This window comes from Xiphias gladius, chromosome 22, assembly GCF_016859285.1.
Source record: "Xiphias gladius isolate SHS-SW01 ecotype Sanya breed wild chromosome 22, ASM1685928v1, whole genome shotgun sequence".
NCBI lineage: Eukaryota > Metazoa > Chordata > Actinopteri > Istiophoriformes > Xiphiidae > Xiphias > Xiphias gladius.
The window spans coordinates 3,307,823-3,328,099 of NC_053421.1; the positions used below are offsets into that span (position 1 = coordinate 3,307,823).

A 20,277-nucleotide genomic window follows, 5' to 3' on the forward strand; every position below is an offset into this window, starting at 1 on the left:
TTTTCCCCCCATTTGATTTTGAGCAGCCTGTATACTCCATTTCATTGTCACAGTTCATTGTGGTTAGGCGCACAAAGAAGAAGGAGAGAAAGAACACAACCACTATATTACTGGACTTGTCTGCACAGGAATATGCAGTATTCCAATTTATGCATATAGAATTAAACCTGCTATGAGTAGCTTGTAGAAGTTACATGTTAAGGTACGGTTTAGGTTTAAGCATTCCCATTTATGTTAGTTTACTTGTGCTTGTGAGGTGTATGGTCATATATGTAGAATTGAAGCCATGTGTTTACATAGAGGCCCTAGGTCAAAGGTCCTCAGAGGGTGCCTCACAGTTTGAAAAGGAAGTTAATGCTTTGTGATCGAAACCATATGTTAGTGACAGTTTTTAGGAAAACAACTGCCCTATTTAAGAGTCGGTGACCAAGGCTGATTTTCAGAGTGGTTCATCGGCTGCACACCCTCTCACAAGCAGATCTGCAGATGCTTGACTTGACACTGTACTTCTTTGTAATAAACCTTTATATGCAATCAACACGGTGTCAGCGGAGTCTCCTTCATCCTCTTCACAAATGTGTTTTTGACACATGAGGACTTTTATTTTCTTCAAATTTCTTGGTTCTTGAATTGGTATGTGAGTCCTGGCTTTAGCTTTGCAAAGAGAAGAAAAAGTATTAATGTGTACAAAACAAGTAGGTATTCAGAACCAAATATATGAACATTAGTAAAAAGGCAGGAGGGCAGTATATATACCTTGTGAGAAAAGAGATTGCAGCTGTTTAGGGAGTTCCACTCCAGATAGGAACGTTTTTTTTTGTTCTTTTTCTGCTTGGGAAAAGGTCAGAACACTCTTTGTGGGGACTTCTGACAGCCACCCCCAAAATGATTGTTTTTGCAACATGGAGTCCCCACTAATCATTCTTTATCTCAGGAAGAGGCACCAGATTTTCAGTTCTGGAAGGTATCCAGATGAGTACATCATGTTGTCGTACACTTGACTATTCCCCAGCACTTTTCAGATCTTCTGCCCAACTTTGTGGGGGATGGCCCAAAGCAGTTGAAACCAGTGGACCACAACGCAGATTAAAATAATGCAAGGTTAGCTGGTGGCAATTCTGCCATTCTGGGGATATCAGGATAATCACACCACTTTGATATTGACAAGATTTTTGGTACTGCTGGATTGCAGCTTCCTCTTAGAAGCCGGAGCTCAGCAAAGAGATGATCAGGGCCTGGGTGCAAAAGCTATTCATCATATGCCTGGATCAGAAGTTTGGCAATATGGTGACTTGAATCCAATACAATTGGATGCACAATGTCGGGATCAAGATCCTCAGCTCTCCTAAGCTGTCCTCTGACACGGATAACACCAAGGACCTGATCCAGCTACAGAGCCAAGGATGACAACTTACTTTCTGAGTGAATAGGTTTGACTGTATTGCCGATAGTTAAGCTGGGAAACTATCCATCTGGGCTTTCCTCAAAAGGACTCTCAGCATCAAGCGAAGGATTAATCACTGAATTTGTGGTAAGGAGAGGGATTACTGTTGGTAATGGTGTCCTTCCAGGTGCTGCATGCAGAGACATCCAATGTTTCGGGGACAGCAGACACTGAGATGTTGAGGAGCCTGGTTGTCCCTGATGTTCTCTTCTACCCTGAGGGCAGAAGGAAAGCAAGGCAACAGGGAACTGGTTAGGTCATCAGAAGGTTTAAGGGAACTCTCTACATACCTCCAATCCTCTGCATTTGTCAGGTCCTGAGTTTCAGCAAGAGTCACAATAAAGCAACTGCAACACTGTGGAGGAATCACTCCAGAAGATTTGATGGGTAAAGTGATCTTCTAGACAAGTGTAGCCAATTGTGATCTGTCTTTTAGGTGCCACTCTGGACCTTGCCATGACAAATGTGACAGATACCTGGCCATGCTACTCTTCAGAGTGAACATAAGCCACTGAACTATGGCTCTCTGAAGACCTCAGTTCAACACAATCTCACTTGCAGCTCTTTGCCAATGTCTTGCAGGTCAAGAAATGATGGTCCGTGGCACCTGGGAAGTGTCACCTGAGAGAAAAGGTTGAGCTCCATTTCCCAGGCAATCCAATGCTCTGCAAGATTGAGGTCATCCCAACCTCTCTGGGAGTTCTGGAGGTTCTGCAAAGCCTTTTAGTCCAGGTGGTAAAGGGAAGGATGTAGCCGAGAGGATCATTCTTGATTACAAATGTTGGGGGATCATATGAGAGGCAGGAATCCATCACTTACTGTATACCCCAGAAGATATTTGGAGCAGTTTCAACAGAGACCGGGGGTGTGTGGCGGCGGGGGTGGATCACTAGTGGTGTGTGAGAGCCACAATTCACAGGACTGAGAGCAGGCCGACGTGGGCAGATGTTCAATCACGGATGGGACATTTCTTGCCCACTGGCCTATCTCAAATTTGCCAGTGGAAAGAAAACTCCTCAAGTGCTTTGCAAACAGCTATCATCATGGAAGGATTGTTCGACTGACTTTCAGCGGTCATCATCCTCCCATAGGTGATCCTTAGCAGGGCATTGCAGGGCATAAATGGCACACCAGGGGCTATAGGTTGTGCCAAAGGGTAAGACTTGCCACTTATACATGGTAGGCTCTTCCTCCTTTAGATATGTAACTCTAGGAGAAACATAGGAGTGGCTTGACTACTGTGAGTGGGTGAACCTGATGAAACATAGCTTTGATGTCACGCGTAAAAGCAACCTGCTGTTGTTCAAAGTGGGGAAGCACACCAAATAAGGAAGGACCAAAGATGGAACCAGGTAAGAGTTTAGGGTCTGGCTTTGTTGCCTGTAAATAGTTGAACACAAGCCTGTGTTTTCCACTGTGTTTTATCATATGATGAGAGAGGAACCTAGAGTCAGCTGTATAAGGAACAGAGCCAGAATCTAGCCAGGTTATATAAGCAGTATCTGAATTTCCTCAGAATGCACCTCTGCCAGATGGGGATCTCTCTTCAGGCACCTCTCTTTTCTTTCTTCACAAGAAGAATGTGAATGAAGAATGTTGCCCCGTATACTTGCAAAACATCTTGTCTGATGTCTTGAAGGCTGAGGACCTCCGAGTCACCCTGAAGTACAAGATGTTTTGCAGCTGCAAGTAGGATGATAGATCTCTCTGAGCCATCATCCAAGATGGCATATGTCTCAAATTGTTTGTTATGACCATGCAGTAATTTACAGGTCTTGAGAAATGAGCTAGATTTTAATTCTCAACAAGTTTTGTTGTGTAAGGTCAGTAGTGTCTAAAAGTTATCTGTGGTTTGCTTGCCAGATATTGGCAAAGTGAGGTAGAGTTTAAGTTTGATTTCACATTCAATTTCATGTTATGTTTTTACTACAATGTTGTTTTTCAGCATATTTTGTTCTGTTGTATTCACACCGGCTGTATTAACTTTTTTATAAAGTATTTTTATTTTTATTACTTACTGTGGGTATCATACTCATAGCTGAGGCATATGACATTGTATACACCAGCTTCATAATGAATTTGTGGCCATGCTCCAGTCCAAGTACTTTATCTTGAGATTTTTTTTTTTAATGTATGTTGAAGCTGTGTCTACTAGTGCTGAAAATATTTAAAGGAAGCTGGTGAGTAAAATGTTATAAAAGACAAACATGATGACAAGACTGCGGGCTTTATGTTAAGCCAGTCTGTTTTCTGATAAATAGATATTGTTTTATTTGAATTTAAATGACTTTAAATCAAGGTATTGTTTTCATGAAGGAAGTATTTTAAGTAACTTGATATGTTTTCCTTGTGTGGCTATGTTATGAGTGTTCAGCATTAAAATTAATACATTGTTTTAAATGTTTCAGATGAAAGTATCTGTATTGTGTTAATTCACCTTGGAAGGATTAAGAGTTTAAAGAGTTTCTTTAAATGAAATGCTTCCCCACAACAGTTTGAATATTACATATGAGTGCATACTTGATCATTTTAAATTCAACAGATTGAATGGAATTGGTGCTAATCATGTAATATACTTAAGTTACCAATAAATACTAGAGTTACTTAATTCAAAGACATTCTTATGCTTTGCATCCTAAAGATATTTCTCACCCTGACAGTGAGATCCGGCTCATGTGAGTAATGTTTCTCTGCCGTGACAAAACTTCAAATGCTGCTCAGAGTGAGCATTGACGAGTGAGTGACTCACAGGCCTGACTGTGCTGCATGTCCAAAAAACAGGACTCTGGCTCTAGAGAGAGATCTGATATAACACCCTTTACAAAAGCTATATAAGTAGTAACTGATGAGTTTGATGATTAATAAACCCATTAATAAATGGGTTTATTAAATTAATAAATTAATAAACAGTAACGGTATATGCACATACACATTTCATATGCACAAACACATCTATATTTATCTAAACTAACGTGCACATTCTGATATAATACGAACAATATAGACAGTTTTATAGTCCATTAATGGCCTATAACTTATCCACAAAGCACAAGTAGATGATTTATTAACCACAGTTAATAACAATAAGGCCATTAGTTACAACCAATGCCAGGAGGTTTTGGGACATAAGAAGCCCACCAGGAATGTTCCCTGTGGGCTGCTTAGCCGACAAAAATAATTTTTAAAATAATTAAATTTGTTTATCATCACAGCTGGTTACAGCTCTGACACTACTGCAGCTGCTCGATGGGATCGAATAGATGATGGAGATCGGATGGATGGATGGAATTCCTCCTCCTCCTCCTCCTCAGTTGCAATTGCCAAGATGACAGATATTTTTTCAGGAGGTCAAACGAGCACACAGCAACTGGTAACTCAAGGTAAATAGCATGACTTGTGTATGCAATAAAATAACCCCAATAAAATAACCCCATTGATTAAATGCTTTTGTAGCCTTTGAGTGGCAAATAACTTAATTTCCTGCTGATGTTGAGGATGATGACCAGGGAATAATAATATATGAATTATTAAAGTGATTGTTAAAAAAAAAAAAAATATTATTATGGGATCACAATTGATAATGGATTCCAAATCCAAATCCACATCAGAGAGAGGGCTTTTTTTTTACATAGTAGAAAGGAAAAAAAAAGGTCTCTCAAGTAAATCAAAATAAGACAATTTAATGGATGACTGACAATGAATAAGTATTTAAATTAACATGTGCATAAATGAATGAATATCTAGTCAAATCAATATTATTTATATAACACATCACACACAAGTAAACTCAACATGCTACACATTAAAATACATTAAAATAAATTATTAAATAAATAATAGGTTAACTTGTTTAATCAACCATTGCTCTGAATATCTGTTGCCATGAAATTACAGCGTTTACAGCCTTCTGACTTTTTTTTAATGCCATTCAATACAGATGAGTCTGACGCTGAGAGAACCAAAAAAGAGAAAGGGACATAGACCGTGATCAATGAGACAAGAGCATCCCAGCAGAAGATCCCTGGGCCACAAGCAGATGTTAGTGTAGATGAGGAGATGATGAGTTTGATCATATTACTCCTCCTCAACCACAGAATCCAGACGTGTTTTTCAGTTATCTGCCTCAGCAGCCACCATAACATCCCGTATTAGCCAAGGTTTTTCACAGCAAGAATGGAACCAACCACAAGTGGTTGACACACTGTGAAGAAACAGAATCTCTTCATTGTTCTGTGTGTTTGGCATCTGCACCTGCTGCGATTGATGGTCCTTTCATAAAGGGAGGAATGAAAACATGGAAACGGAAATTCATCAGAGGATAGAAGAGGATGAAAAAAGTAAGATCCACAGTGACAGAGCCGATGCTTACTTTCTAAAGGATAAAAAGGCAGAGGTGAAAAGCCTCTTGACTGGCAACCAAATTTCCTTACATCATGAGCAAGTGAAAACAGAGGCATCAGCTGATGGAGCACACAGTAGATGTGAAAGCCATGAGCCAATGAGGACTGAGTTACAGAAGGGATAAAGCAGAGTCTACTGAAACAGACTTTACACAAGGATAGTATAGACATTGGCACATGTGTGGGCAACTCCGCTGATGGTGCAGCTAAATCAGCTAATGCCTGCTTAAGTTTGATTTCAGAGCTACTCTTGGAACATTACAGCAGTCCAGCCTGGCATCCCGGTGGGAGAGACTAAAGAAGTCCCTTCCAGAGGTTTACACCGTCAGGACAGGGAGTGAGACACCACTAAGAGGTGCAGAGACGATCGGTGGACCATCGTATATGGAACTAGAGGTAGAACTGGAGAGCAAGTTCTGTTCCTCCTGCAAAAACTTTGCCATTTGTGTTCATCTCATCCTCTGTACAACCTACTCACTGATGCCAACCATGTAACTGGACTGGAATATAAATTTCTGAAGACACTTTTAATTACTCAAGTTGCCTGTGAGAGAAACTTCTCACAGGCTGAAGTTCGTTAAGAACAGGCTAAGAAGCTCTCTGACTCAGCACTTAGAGGCCTTCATACTAATGTGCACTGAAAAGGAATCCTCCTGTCCATAGACAATGAGGAAGTAATAAACAAAGTTGTAGAAACTATGCACTGCTTAGGCAGTTGTTGATGCCGTAGGGATTTGCCATTTTCAGTTCTGAGTGGAAACCAAAGCTTGTAAAGAATGGTGCAATAGGCCTTTCTTTATAGAAAAATTAGATACAAACGGAACATATTAATGTCTGAACTGTAGAACAAGCAGCTGACCGACGCACACTGATCTGGTTTGTTGAAAATACTGCCAAACAATGAGGATCATCAAAACGGAGGAATTATTTCCTATTAGAAATACTGTGGAGTTGGAAGTCCTTTTGAAATTCTACATTTTATTTGTTTAGTGTACTTACTGTTCAGGGCATTCAGAAATTAATAAACCCCTTCACCTTTTTTACACATACTTTGTGATATTTCAGTTTTTCCTTTTAAATTAATTTGCAAAAAATTCTGTTTTCACTTTGTCATTATGAAGTACTGAGTACAGATTGATGAGGGGAAAACTTAATTTAAACGATTTTAGGATAATGCTGCAACATAACTAAATGTAAAAAAGTGAAAGGGTCTGAATACTTTCTGAATGCACTGTGCATTGGTGCATCACGGTAGAGACCGGAGCTCCAGCCCATCTTCTTCGATCAGCTCTGAAGACACCCTAAGCTCAGAAGATACTCACCCTCCCAGTGAGCTGAGGGCCATCTCGCTGATTGGAAGCCCTGTTGAGGTATCACCTCTTCCCCTCCCTCCATCAGCTCCAAAACCCATGGGCTTCCCAGATATGTTGGTGATTTTGGTGAACCTCAGTGGATTGACATTTCTTTTATAGACAAACTTATGAGTCATAATGGTTGAGATATGAACCTCAAAGAGATCATAACCAAACACCCCAGAGGTTTCCATTATTGTTTAGTATTTTTTTACTCCTTTTGGTTTTCGTTTATATTGGAGTCATACAGCTTGAGCATTTTCCATGTCTTTACCTCAGTTATTTAAACACCCTCTTTTAAAGGGTTATTCATTTAGACCCTACAACCGAGTTTCAATCAACCTACTGTATATGAGATAATGATGATAAATCCTCTAGAATTTGGTCCATATTGGTCACAGAATATTTCAGTTAAAGTAGATATACTACAATGTAAAATAATTTTGTTATGATATGATATGATGTTATATATTAATAGGTGAAAATGTGAACACAGTAATCAAATTAAAATATTGACTGATTCATATTTGGACCATTATCTGAACAAAGAAGTAGCTGGTGCATACAGACTCCAGATGGCTAAAGATCAGGTGGAAGTGATCCAAGAAGAACTGCAGGACTTCCATCAAAACTCCATCGTCTATTTGCCTCGACTCCTAGCAACTACGGACTCTGCAACCACACAGTAGAGACAAATGTCTTCTACGTGCAGATACCTGCAGTGCCAACGAGTTTTACTCCAACAGGGTTTAAACTGCTAAAATCTGAATTTGATTCTTCATCAGTTCAGTGACTAAATTTATTGGTGCTGAGGTTAGCTTTTGTTTGACGTTCTTGGTTGTCCACTAAGATTTCAGTACATCAGTGCAAACTGCTAACAGCTACCTACTTTACACAACTCAGTATGGAGGCATTACATGTTGGAGTTGTAACTTCTATCATTTGGTGCACTCGACTTCGTTGTTTTTTATGTTTAAACGTGGCAGCATTTGCAATACTGTTGTCCCTGAATCAAAGTACAGCACAGTTCAATAATTCGTGTCACCTCAACACAGGATGAAGAAGATGAAAGGAAAAAGTGTCTGAGCTCTGGCACAGCACACTGATGGACAAACGTCATGATGTGTGTCTTGCTGTGATAGAAGAGGTAATGAAGACATTTTCCTCTTTGTCCCTCTGTTTATGCTGTTCTCATTTGTCTGCGTGGGACTATGAGTGTGTGCACTCCAGTGCATCTGTGTCAGAAGTATGACTGCTGCCTGGTGATGCTCATTGTTACTCTCCAGGTTAAAAACCTGTGCTCCTCAGCGGCCTGTGCAGCGATAGACACCATCTCTTTATACCTTCCTGCGGAGGGGCACAGACACTGACGCAGAGAGGACATGCCATGCTCGTTCTCAGGTGCAAATGTCTTCATTGAGCAGCAGGCAAACGTGGCCCCAGAGGACCTGGTGCAGAACTGCAGCCCAGTTCGAGTCCTGAGCGCTCTGCAGTATACAGGGCTGAGGTAAGACCACAGGGGAGGATCAGAATCTGTAAAATAAGTGTAGCACCAGCAGCCATCAACAGGACTGAAATCAAACATAGTAGGTGGATTTGTTTGTTTTCGTCGTTCCTCAGTCAACTGAGTACTGCAGTGAGGGCCAGCACAGCTCAACAGCTCCAACTCCAACAGCTCTACAGTCCTAACAGCAGGGTGAAAAGTCACCCAGAGAATTTGGATCTCCTGGCACTTTCACATACAGTACAATGCACTGTACCAATGTAACCTCCTCCGTGTCTAGGGTTAGAGTAGTTTAGGAAATTAATTCTTTGTTAGTATTACATAAATCCTTACTTGAAGGTATTTTAAGAAGTGTTTACCAGCGACACAATTTTTTTTGAGGATCATCAAAAGAAATGAATAAGCCCTCATCACAGAACAGATTAGATATAGTTTAGTAATCCACTCTCTGGCCAAGTTTTGAATCCAGGGTCTCTTCTGCCAGTAATAGATGTACAGTTGACCCATATTGGTGTAAACCCTGATAGAGACAGAACAATAAAATACTCTTTTCAGAGGGGGTGCATAGTAGTATACAGTAGTAGGTGTAGTGACAATGAAGAAAGAGTGAAGCAAACCTGAGAATTTAAAAAAGTTTTGCCCATGGCTCAGCTTGCATAGCTTGCACCATTGCCAGGTGCAGCTGAATGTTGTTGTATAGTACAGAACATGTTTGCCAGTCTTTTTTGTAGCAATATCTGCACTTGAACTCCACTCCTACTCATTACAGAAGCACCATCATAGCACTGACTGGTTATCTTATCTGTACTTCAGCCACCATCAGCGAGATGTCTCGGCCTCTGTGTTGTGATTGCAGCCAGGGATTCAGGCTCTGGAGAGTGCTTTAGCCTGTAGTGACTTAATTTCTGCACTTCACATAAAACACGAAGCAGCATATGTTTGCTCACTAGTCCGCCAGAATGTCCTCACCGCTGCTGAAAACTACCAGCTCTTTACATGTAATTGCAGTGATCAACAACACCAAAAAATTGTTCTACCTCTACCACTACTTCTTCAAAACAAGCAAGACTTTTTCAAAGGCACCAGCTGGTTGTGAAACAGTGCAGCACATTCATAAACATCATTACAGTATAAAGTACTAAAGTATGAACACTGTAGCCTGCAGTACATAAAATATAAAACATTGCCTGCATACAAAAAATAAAGATGCAATATGTTAGCTGAATAAAAGTGAATTATACTAAAAAAAAAAATATTGCGGTGTCCCTTATAAACAATATCAAACCGTTCACAGTAGGAAATATCAAAATAATAAACATCGTAAGTATCAATTTACCTCTCACATGATGTACTCAGCATCCAACTGATTCAGGTCCAGTAAACCAATCGGGTGTTCCTCAGGACTGACAAAGTGAATTATTATTGACAGACTCTCTATAATGCATTAGTTCTGTGTCCCATCCCTCTTCAATCAGAACCCTCTTGTGTCAGCATTTTCCTATTTGTTTTTAACTTGATGCAACACAATGCTCACCATAGTTTCAGTTATCTCATTTTGCACATTGGGAGATGTATATTTTGCATTTATTGTTTTCCATTTGCTATTTCTCAAGGTTTGGCATCCTTTAGTAGTGTGAATTCGGAACTCTTCAGGAAAACCCCTCCAGACACATCATTCTCTTTCCTACACTTGGGGCTCTCAAAGGTTCATCAAAGAGGCAAGTCATTAACAGCCAAGAGCTTAACCACTACTCCTATGCTTTTCACATAGAACCTGTTCTTCACAATCTGCTTTGGTGGTCTATAGTTTCACCACTTGCCTCCCTCTTCATCATCTCTACCCACAAGGGAGACACTTGTACATGGCACTGGCTAGATGTATGTTTGTTAAATCACGGCTTTTTCCATTTGGTAAAACCTTGTATACTCAACACAACATCCTCATCTTTTGTGGTCCCAAATTTTCCACAGGGGAAGCATAAGCATGCATCTGGCTTCACACAGTATTCTAGCCATGGGCTGAGAACGATACCAACTCAGGTTAAATTCACGCGGAACCTGGCTAACGGCTTGCTCTGGTTTGATTTCAGTGCAGTCTGCAATGGTGTGTTCGTGTTTAAACCATAGTCAGAATAAGCATTAACTGCAGTGGGGTGTCCCAGCTGGTGGGTGCATCAGTGGGGTGCTGCAGAACTGTGCTGTTGTTGGGAGGGTTGGGGGAGTGCCTCACCTGGGCCTGAGGTGGAACCAGCATTGGAAATGGGTCAGGGGCAGTCATAGATGTATTAAGAGAGCTGGATAAGGCACCGCCACTCAGCCTTGCCGCTAATTTGGCGAAGTGGCCACTCGTGGTATTGCAATGAAAGACATCACCGGCAGCTAAAAAAGCATTTTCCTTATAGACCACCATTATAAAAATGACATCTGTAAATAGACTTTGAACTGCAAAGGGGGTTGGTTTTTATTAAATATTTATTAATATTTAAATTATGGAGGTTTCATATTTGTAAAACTTTACAAGAGCCCTAGAAAAGTGAGTTTTACACAGGTGGGGCCAGCGAGGGAAGATGTTAATATCTTACATAACAGATCTGGAAGCAATACAATAGCTAGAAAACTGTTTTGGCATATGTACCAGTTGAGCAATTTTCATTCAAATGAGTGGGCACCATCATTGAATCTGGTATCCAGTTCCTATGGGGGCAGTACAAGGTTTGTCAACTAAAAAATTATACTAGACAGTATGATCTGGTCACAGCACCTGATCAGCCAATCAGAGGGCAGTAGATTCGTAGATATGAGTGTCTCTGAATGTCCCCTGATCGGCAGTGTTAATTTTTTTGAATTAAAATTGTGATGATATACAGTATATATTCATCAATTGTTTTTCCCATGATGAAGATGAGACATAGACAAGACAAAACTGAAGTCTTTAAACAATAATTTTGACTAAATCTCCATACAATATTGTTGACAAAAAAAATAGGTAAATAAAATTGAGTTTAAAAATAAAATCTTTAACAAAATCTCTATATTTTTGTTGATTAAAAAAGAGGAGATGGAATTATATACTGCATTTTTAAACAATGGCATAATCCAGATATCTTCTTGTGCCCGTATCATCTTCCCAGTGACACCAGCAGCGCACCCATGAGTGCACCTCTAACAGCGCCAGCCTGGACCTTGCTACTGTATGCACCTGGATGCTACGGCTTCAGGAGCTCAGACAATGTATGGTAATGGGAAAAGACAAGCTGATGGGAACAGCGGGGCTTAGTCAGAAAGAAAAGATTGACATTTAGATCCATTTAAAATATAACGCCGCAGAGAGAAAAAGTGATTCTGCAGTAGCTTATTGTCGGGAGAGATGCCCTGATGCTGCAAAATTGCTGAGAAAAATACCACAAACCTGAAGAGACACCTCAAGACACACCACACAGAAACTGAGTTAACCATTAAGTCAGGTTACATAAGATGTTAAGTAATGTTATGTTACTTTAAAGCCATATTAAGCCAACTATTAAAGGCAGTGGTGTAACATTTTGTAATAGCAACTCACAACAACAGGACATTGCTGCATTGCTTGCAGTTGTAAGTAACTTGTAGCCTCACTGAAAAGTGAGTTGCCCAGTCAGCCAATCTAGCTAACCTTTTACTTAAAACAAGTTTGTGTATTTTGTAGTGTTAAGCATGCTATTAATGTTAAAGCATGCACAACTTAATTGCCATACCGATTTTGAATGGGTCCCTGGTAACTAAATGTAGTCAAATTGCAATATCTACTGGTTAATAAAATGCACAGCATATAATGTAGAAGATTGATTTGGGCTTGAATAAAGTCTGTCTGGCAGCAGCTAGCTGTTCAGTATCTTTGTTGTATGCAAAAAGGTTCAAAATATTTGCTTTACAAAACTGATTTAAATGGGGGTGTACAACCTTATTATAAACACTGTCTGAGTATAACACAGTCTAGTACAACACTACCACTAAGGTCTACAAAATTACAGAGTCCTGAAAAAAATGAACGTTATAAGGGTAGGCCATTGTACAGGTTTCTTTTCAATTGTGTAGGGTTTTTTTTCTTTCTGGTTACTTACGGTATGTGTAATAAAATAGAAAGTTAAGACCATAGCAATGATTTACTCATATGGCAAGAATTAGATTGCATTGGATTTGCTAATTTGCTCTACATTCTTTCCAGATGTCATTGTTTTATACTCTTTCATGTGTAGATGTATTGCTTAAATTCACAACATTAGACCAGATGCCCTCTCTACAAGAGCTGCATTCTTAATAATACAATTTGTCATTTTGTGGCTTATTTTAATTTTAATTTTCTTCTTTTGCAGTTTGCAGTTTGCTAAAGTTTGACTAAAATGCTCATTCTTGATCTTGACTAAAACTAGACAAAAATGTCCACAGTTTTAGTCAACTAAAAACTGACTAAAAAGTAAAAAGGTTGAGGTTAACTAAATGTGACCAAAATTAACATGGACTTTTGATCTCAGGACTAAGACCAAAACTAAAAATAGCTGATTAAAATTAACACCAGTGCAGACATTATTTTGACCCACTAGGCTCATACATCCTTAATCACAATTAGAATTTAGACATACTGTAGTATGTAGATGGGACACACTGACAGACTCCTCTACAAGACAAAACTGTAATCAAGACATGTGAGATTGACTAGCTGCTACTGTGCGTGTCAGCCACTACTGTTATTCTTCCTCAGTATCTCATGCTCAGGAGCAGCCAGATTAATGTAATTAACTGCCTTAGGAAAACACAGGTGCATTACAAAAACCCTCTCTGAAATGTAAGACCTGCTGCATCCAGCTGCAATGAATATTCAATAGCTAGTCAGATACATGACTCACTCATACGGTAGCTGCTGCAAAGGAACCTTTGTTCAGTAGAGCTTTGACCTGAACTCCAGCTAAAAAAAGCTGAAAAACATTTTAAAAAGTGCTCAGCTACAGAATGCCACTGATCACTTTTCTGTTGTATGATTAAAATGCTTCTGATATTTCCTATTTAAAAAGCCTTTGAAAATGTAAAACATCACAACCAGTTTAACAGACTTAGTCTGAACGTATCTGCACATTCAATTTTCCTCTGGGCTTCTGAGCCAATCATGTTAGTGGTTCATCACCAAAACAGAAAAAAGGGAACACATCTACATTCCACCATGGAATACATTTACTAAATTACTTAAGTAGTACTTAAGAGCAATTTTGAGGTACCTGTATTTTACTTGAGTATTTACATTTTATGCTTCTTTATACTTATTAGGGCTGACCCGAATGCCTCGAAGCTTCTACGCTTCTAATGTTGCCATAGTAATCTACGTCCAAATCAGTATTGATATGTTTCGGGGTTTTTTTTATTATTATATATGCATTACCATAAAAATCCCAAATAGCTCATGAAATAACAAATGGTAATCTTGCTATATTAGTTATTCTCAGAAAAGGACATTTAATCTTAGTGATAGTTCAGTCACACTGCAACGGTAACACGTGAACATGACAGGCTTGCAAGTTTCAACAACAAAAGCAAGATGCCAAAAAAGTCAACTGTCTGGAATAACTTCCAAATTTGTGAAGATGATCCCAAAAATGGATCCAGACATAACAAAGGAAACTGGCACATCACAAATCCACAAGTTTGGCAAATCAACTTAAAACTGTTATTAACAGCTTAGCCTTCTTGCAGAATTTGTTTGTTCTATTAAGGTACATGGTGCAATGTGCATACTATGTATAACATTGAAGTCCATTGAAACATATAATTTTTTTTATAAAATATGTTGCATTATTATAGATTAAACTACCCAACAGTATATGAAGTAAAGTGGTTTCAGAAAGTATTCAGGGCCCTTAACTTTCTGCACACATAATTGTATTGTAAATTTAATTTTAAATGGGTAAAATTGCCATTTTTGCCTATCAATCTACACTCAATAATCCATAAAGACAAAGTGAAAACATGTATTTTAGAATTTTTTGTAAATTTGTTATAAATCAAAAACTGAAATCCCCAATTTCCAAAAGTATTCTTACCCTTGCTGTGGCACTCCAAATTGTGGTCAAGTGCATCCTCTTTGCTTAATTACCTTTGACATGTGTCTAGAACTGTTGCCACCTGTGGCAACTGAATTGAGTTCAGAAAGGTACACACCTGTGTATATAAAGGTTCAACAATTCACACTGCATGTCAGGACAAAAACCAAGCCATGAAATCCAAGGAACTCTCTGCAGACCTCTGCAATAAATTGTGGTGAGGCATAGATTCCCAGGGCAAGGTTCCGAGGAGCACAGTGGCCTAAATAGCTTTGAAATGGAAGAAGTTTGGAACCACCAGGACTCTTCCCTAGAGTTGGCCATCGGCCAAACTGAGGAACTGGGCAAGAAGGGCAATGGACAGGAAGGTGACCAAGAACCCAACGGTCACTCCAACAGAGCTTCAGAAGTCCTCTGCAAAGATTAGATAACCTATCACTGTTTCAACCATCTCAGCAGCACTTCATCAATCAGGCCTTTATGGTATAGTGGCTAGACAGAAGCCACTGTAAGTTAAAAGGCATATGACAGCCTGGTTGGAGATTGTCAAACAGCATTAAACTACTCTGAGAGCATGAGGAAAAAGATTCTCAGGTCTGATAAAACAAAGAGTGAACCATCTGGGCAGAACTCAGAGTACAATGTCTGGCAAACAGCATCATGCTATGGGGGGGGCTTCTCTGTGGCAAGGACATGTACACTGGGCAGATTTGAGGCATGGATGAATACAGCCTAATACAGAGAGGTCCTGGAAGAAAACCTTCTACAGAGTACATGGGACCTGAGACCGAGGTGACTGAGCACCTTTCAGTACAACAATGCTGCAAGGCATGCAATGAACACCATGCTGCAGTGACTTTGGGACAAGTCTCTGACCGGTTCAGCCAAAGCTCTTACTTAAACCCCATAGAACATCTGTGGAGAGACCTGAAGATGGCAGTTCGCAGACACTTTCCATCCAAGTGACAGAGCTTGAGAGGATCTGCAAGGAAGAATGGGATAAACTGGCCAAATCCAGGTGAGCAAAGCTTGTATAGACTCACCCAAGAAGACTAGAAGTTTTAATTGCTGTAAATTTTAAATGAGAGATTTCAGTTTTTGATTTTTAATACATTTGCAAAAATTTCTAAAAACATGTTTTCACCAAACTACCTCCAGTCATTGGACTGACATGTTTCTCATTTTATTTAACTGTTTATTGTGGATATTTTATAATCTTTATAATCTTCATACACAATATATAAGATCAAGTAAACCTGCCTAACAGAAGTTAGGTTTCAAGATATAAATTGCTATAGTAACAAACACAGATTTTTAATAAACTCTGATTTTTGAAAAGAGGCTTTCTGGAAATATTTTCACAACATAAAATCAGATTTTTCTATATTTAGGTTTCATGGTTCCCTGGTTCCCTGTTAACTTGCTAGTCTTTGGTCATTTCTGGAACATCCCCTTTGCAGTTGTTGTTACTACCAAGCTGCCAAGTGGAGGCAAGGTGATGATGAGCTTGGAGCAGTGATTCCCAACCATCTTAGTTGGCTTAATAAAAATTAAAGTGCTCTTTCAACCTTGTGTCACAGGGTGCATGCTTGCTTGAACTGGTACTTCAACACTATAGTATGTCACTGAAGTTGGGGGACTCAATAGAGGCAAACATTAAAAGAAAATTAAGGCTGCATTGGCCAAGAAGTCCTGACTTTTTAAAATCTTTTTAACATGGGTCAACAACTGAAGGATCCACACACTTTAGTCCTAAGCTTTCCAGCTTTTTCACTTGGACATCATCCTTTAACTCTCAGATATTCCAGCTATTTGTATTTAACACCTCACCACAACTCTTGACTTATTAGCTCACCCGCTAAGATGATCAACACTCCATTTACTCGACTTTACTAATCCACGACCCTATGATCCCACAGATGTATTTTCAGTTGGCTAATTTTTTGCACTTTTAAACATGCACAGTATATGTTTACTTACACCAAACCCTCTTGTACTCCAATGAACAAAAGTGCTTCTAAGCTCTGGAGTCAGCCCTATATTGATGCAGTGCACAATAATAAGAGTGATGATCCTTTCCTGTAGCACAGGAATGACAGTTTCAAGCTATAAGCAGAACTCTCCCTGTACTGACTGTTTTGTACTATACCATAAAAAAAGACTAAGTTAGTTAGTCTAAGTTAATATATCACATGTTCACCAACAGCTTGATCAACATTAGTTCAAAGATGAAAACAAATACGATAAGGTTCTATTTCAAAGGAATATTTCTGATGTAGGCAACAAGGATTTACTACCAAAAGAACAAGAATGTGTATTTTCTGATCTTTTGGTACTTGTACACAAACTCATCAAACCCACTGGCCATCATGTCAGTGCATTTAACAGCAGGGTGGAGTTTTTTTCGCAGGTTGAATCAGCTAAATCTTTACATCTTCTATCAGAAGCAGCTGCTGAAGTGATGATGTGTAGACACAACAGAGTATCACACCTCCTATTATATTGAAATACTGTTTATGAAAAGCTTTTATGGAAAGTGGACTGCTAATTTCTTTTTTGTCACACAGTAACAGAAGCAGCCACACTGAAAAAAATTCTACACTGCAGTGATATAGACTTTAATACCCTGCAGCTAACAGTACAACTAAAACTAAAGGAAAAAATACAGACCCATTCCACGTTTAGTCAAATAGCACTGATAATGGTAAACTTTTTAAACTCCCTTCATTTCATGGACAAAATTCATTGTCACTATCAGTTTTTCAATGTGGGGAAACTAGAAAACACCCAGAGAGCAGGTGTACCTCTACTAAGGCAATCCTTTAAAACTCTTACTTCTAATGATTTAAATGTTTAATGCTTAGAATTTTTATGTTCAAAATAATATCATTTGGTAGTATGACCCTGGGTTGATGTGTACATGTGGCATATACACCTGTATATGTGTGTGTGTGTGTGTGTGTGTGTGTGTGTGTGTGTGTGTGTGTGTATTTTTAAATTTATTTATTTATACATACATACAGACATACACGCACACACACATACATACACATACATAAACTTTGGGAACTTGCATACTTCTAAAACTGCACAAAAAGAACTCAGTCACCTCAGAATGATCCTCCAGGGTTTGTACTGAACAAATCGTATGAGGTGAACAAAATTTGGAAGGAACTTTTGTTAGAAACGACATAACATTGTCAAACAACTTGGAGTCCATACATGAAAGAATGACACACAGTTACCGTTGGAGATAGTCTGTAGAATATTAAGTAAATAAAGTACACTAGTCCTAATACGCTACAGAGAGATTTTTTTTCGGTCAACCAGCTCCTTTCGCTGACTTCTTCCTCTTCCCTGGTTCAAACTATATTGATATTAAAATGAGCGGCTGTCATGGTTATAGGAATGAAAAGTCTTTTCATGGCACAGGACTGGACACTGCTGGCTTCAATCAAACTGGCTGTGACCTGAGAGCAGATGACTAGACCTGATGTTGGATTTACTTTGTGTGTGATTCGGTATATATAGCGCTGCAGTAACAATCACGTACTGAACAGTGACATTACACTGCAAAGTGACAAGTTTCAATGTGTATAAGGCAGAAAAATCTGTTTTTTTAGCAGGTTTTATAAAGGTCAACTCAATGACTCAAAATTAAACTGAGTCAGGACTCCAATCGGAAGCAATAATGAAAAAACCCCAGTCTTAATGAAAAGGAGACTAGCATTTGGGGATTGGTTAAAAATTTCACCATAATATAGTTTATTTAACTGCAGCGGTTATAAATCTCCTGTTACTGCATCCACGTAACAGGAACATTAAGAGCTATAAATATCTGCAGAGGATCTTCTGCTACACACACAGGCTCATGTTCACTCTCTTTTTCTATTGCGTATACTTCATCCATTTACATAGTCTTTGTCTCAGTATACAGTATTTTACTGCTTTTATTTTCATTCACACCTTTACAATGTTTCAACTCGTAGTTCTAGTGAAATTAGAATATTAACTTTGCTCCGGACACTGGCCATACTGTCAGATTCATAAGAATCTTACTGCAATGTGAATTTGTGATTTTCTTTACAGCCCATAAAAGCCTGTGGTGTGTTGTTTGTCTGCTGTTAGCGTCATCAGATCCTTGGTGCATAGAAATACAATTTTCCTTTAATTTCTAACAAAAGTTTATAAATTAAAATCATCTCTCTCTTTCTCGCTCACAGGCACACATAGTCTTTGCAAGGTGGAGGTGGGTCAAGGCAGAGCTCATCAGCCACTGAAGGCGTGGAGCTCCCCTTCACTGAAGCCCTGCTGCTTCAGCAACCTGAAAGATGAACCAAAAGGAAAGGAGTTCAAAGTGAAAAACTGCTGAGTGCAAAGAAAGAACAAGACAAAGCTGATACACTCTAGGTAAGAACTGAGTATCACTGCACTCACACCCTGAGATACTGACTGCATACTTGACTGTAACTGTCTACATTTTGTGATTTTCAATTGCTGCATTAATGGAAAAAAAAACAAGAGAAGAGAAGAGAAACAAATGTGAAAAGTAAAATTATTACCCAGACTGTCTGTTGTAAATGTCCAGGAACAGCACAGGGCTGTGAGACAATTTTAGTCATGTGGCCACACCACTCACAAAAAGAAAAACAGTTTTTCATTTACACAATTATTAGACAATGAGGAATTTAAAATAATCAATCATATTTTCCTAGAGATAAAAACACCCAAAATGAAAAGAATTTGATCTAGTCAACTTTTTGGACTGCCGTGGATTTTTTCATTGCAGTAGCATGGGAGGCTACTGGGACAAACTGGCAGCAAGGCTGACTGGCAGTCACGTATCCAAGTCTTAATCAGGGTTCATACATATTCTGGCCAATGGATTTCTATAACCACTTTAGGACAGCAGACCAGCATATTTCGTGAGTCTAATACACTGTATGCATTGCACACTTCATATTAATGAGAGGAAAAATAGTGGTATAAAACACACACACACACACACACACACACACACAACCATAAAACCTAAAAAAAAAAAAAAGCCTTCTTTCTGGCTATAAACAACTGAAATAACTAACACACTGCTGGCAAACAGTGGCAGATGTCATTTGTCTGCTGAGTACATGAGCAGAGAAGCTCACTCACACCTCGTGTGTGCCCTGCTATTTTTGCTTAGCTGGTCTGGTTCACATTGTTTGGTATTCACTAGAAAGACTATATAAATGTCACTATGTAGTTATGTTTGACATATTTAAAATAAATGTTTTTGAGGTAATTACCTCAATCCAAGGAGGTGACGTTTTCACTTGCGTTGGTTTGTTGGTTTGTTTATTCATCAGCAGGATTACACAAAGTACCGACCCGCTTTGCACCGAACTTCATGGCGGAATGGGGGAATGGGTCAGGGAAGATTGCGGATCCGGTTGAAGGGGCAGATCCAGACTTTTTTTTTTTTTTTCTTTCTTTAACATTGCCAAATAGGGCATGTATGCGCTCTACTGAGTGC

The 20,277-nt window shown here is 39.1% G+C and overlaps 1 protein-coding gene across 1 annotated transcript in view; it reads right to left on the reverse strand.

Moving 5' to 3' along the window:
- Window positions 1-17,791: 17,791 nt before the first annotated feature.
- Window positions 17,792-20,277, reverse strand: part of LOC120784691 (cytochrome b5 reductase 4) — a 16,360-nt gene continuing 13,874 nt past the window's right edge. The window contains exon 15 of the mRNA XM_040118689.1: window positions 17,792-19,089. Coding sequence (XP_039974623.1) covers window positions 19,035-19,089 — 55 coding nt within the window. The 3' untranslated portion in view covers window positions 17,792-19,034. The remainder of the gene's footprint in view (window positions 19,090-20,277) is intronic.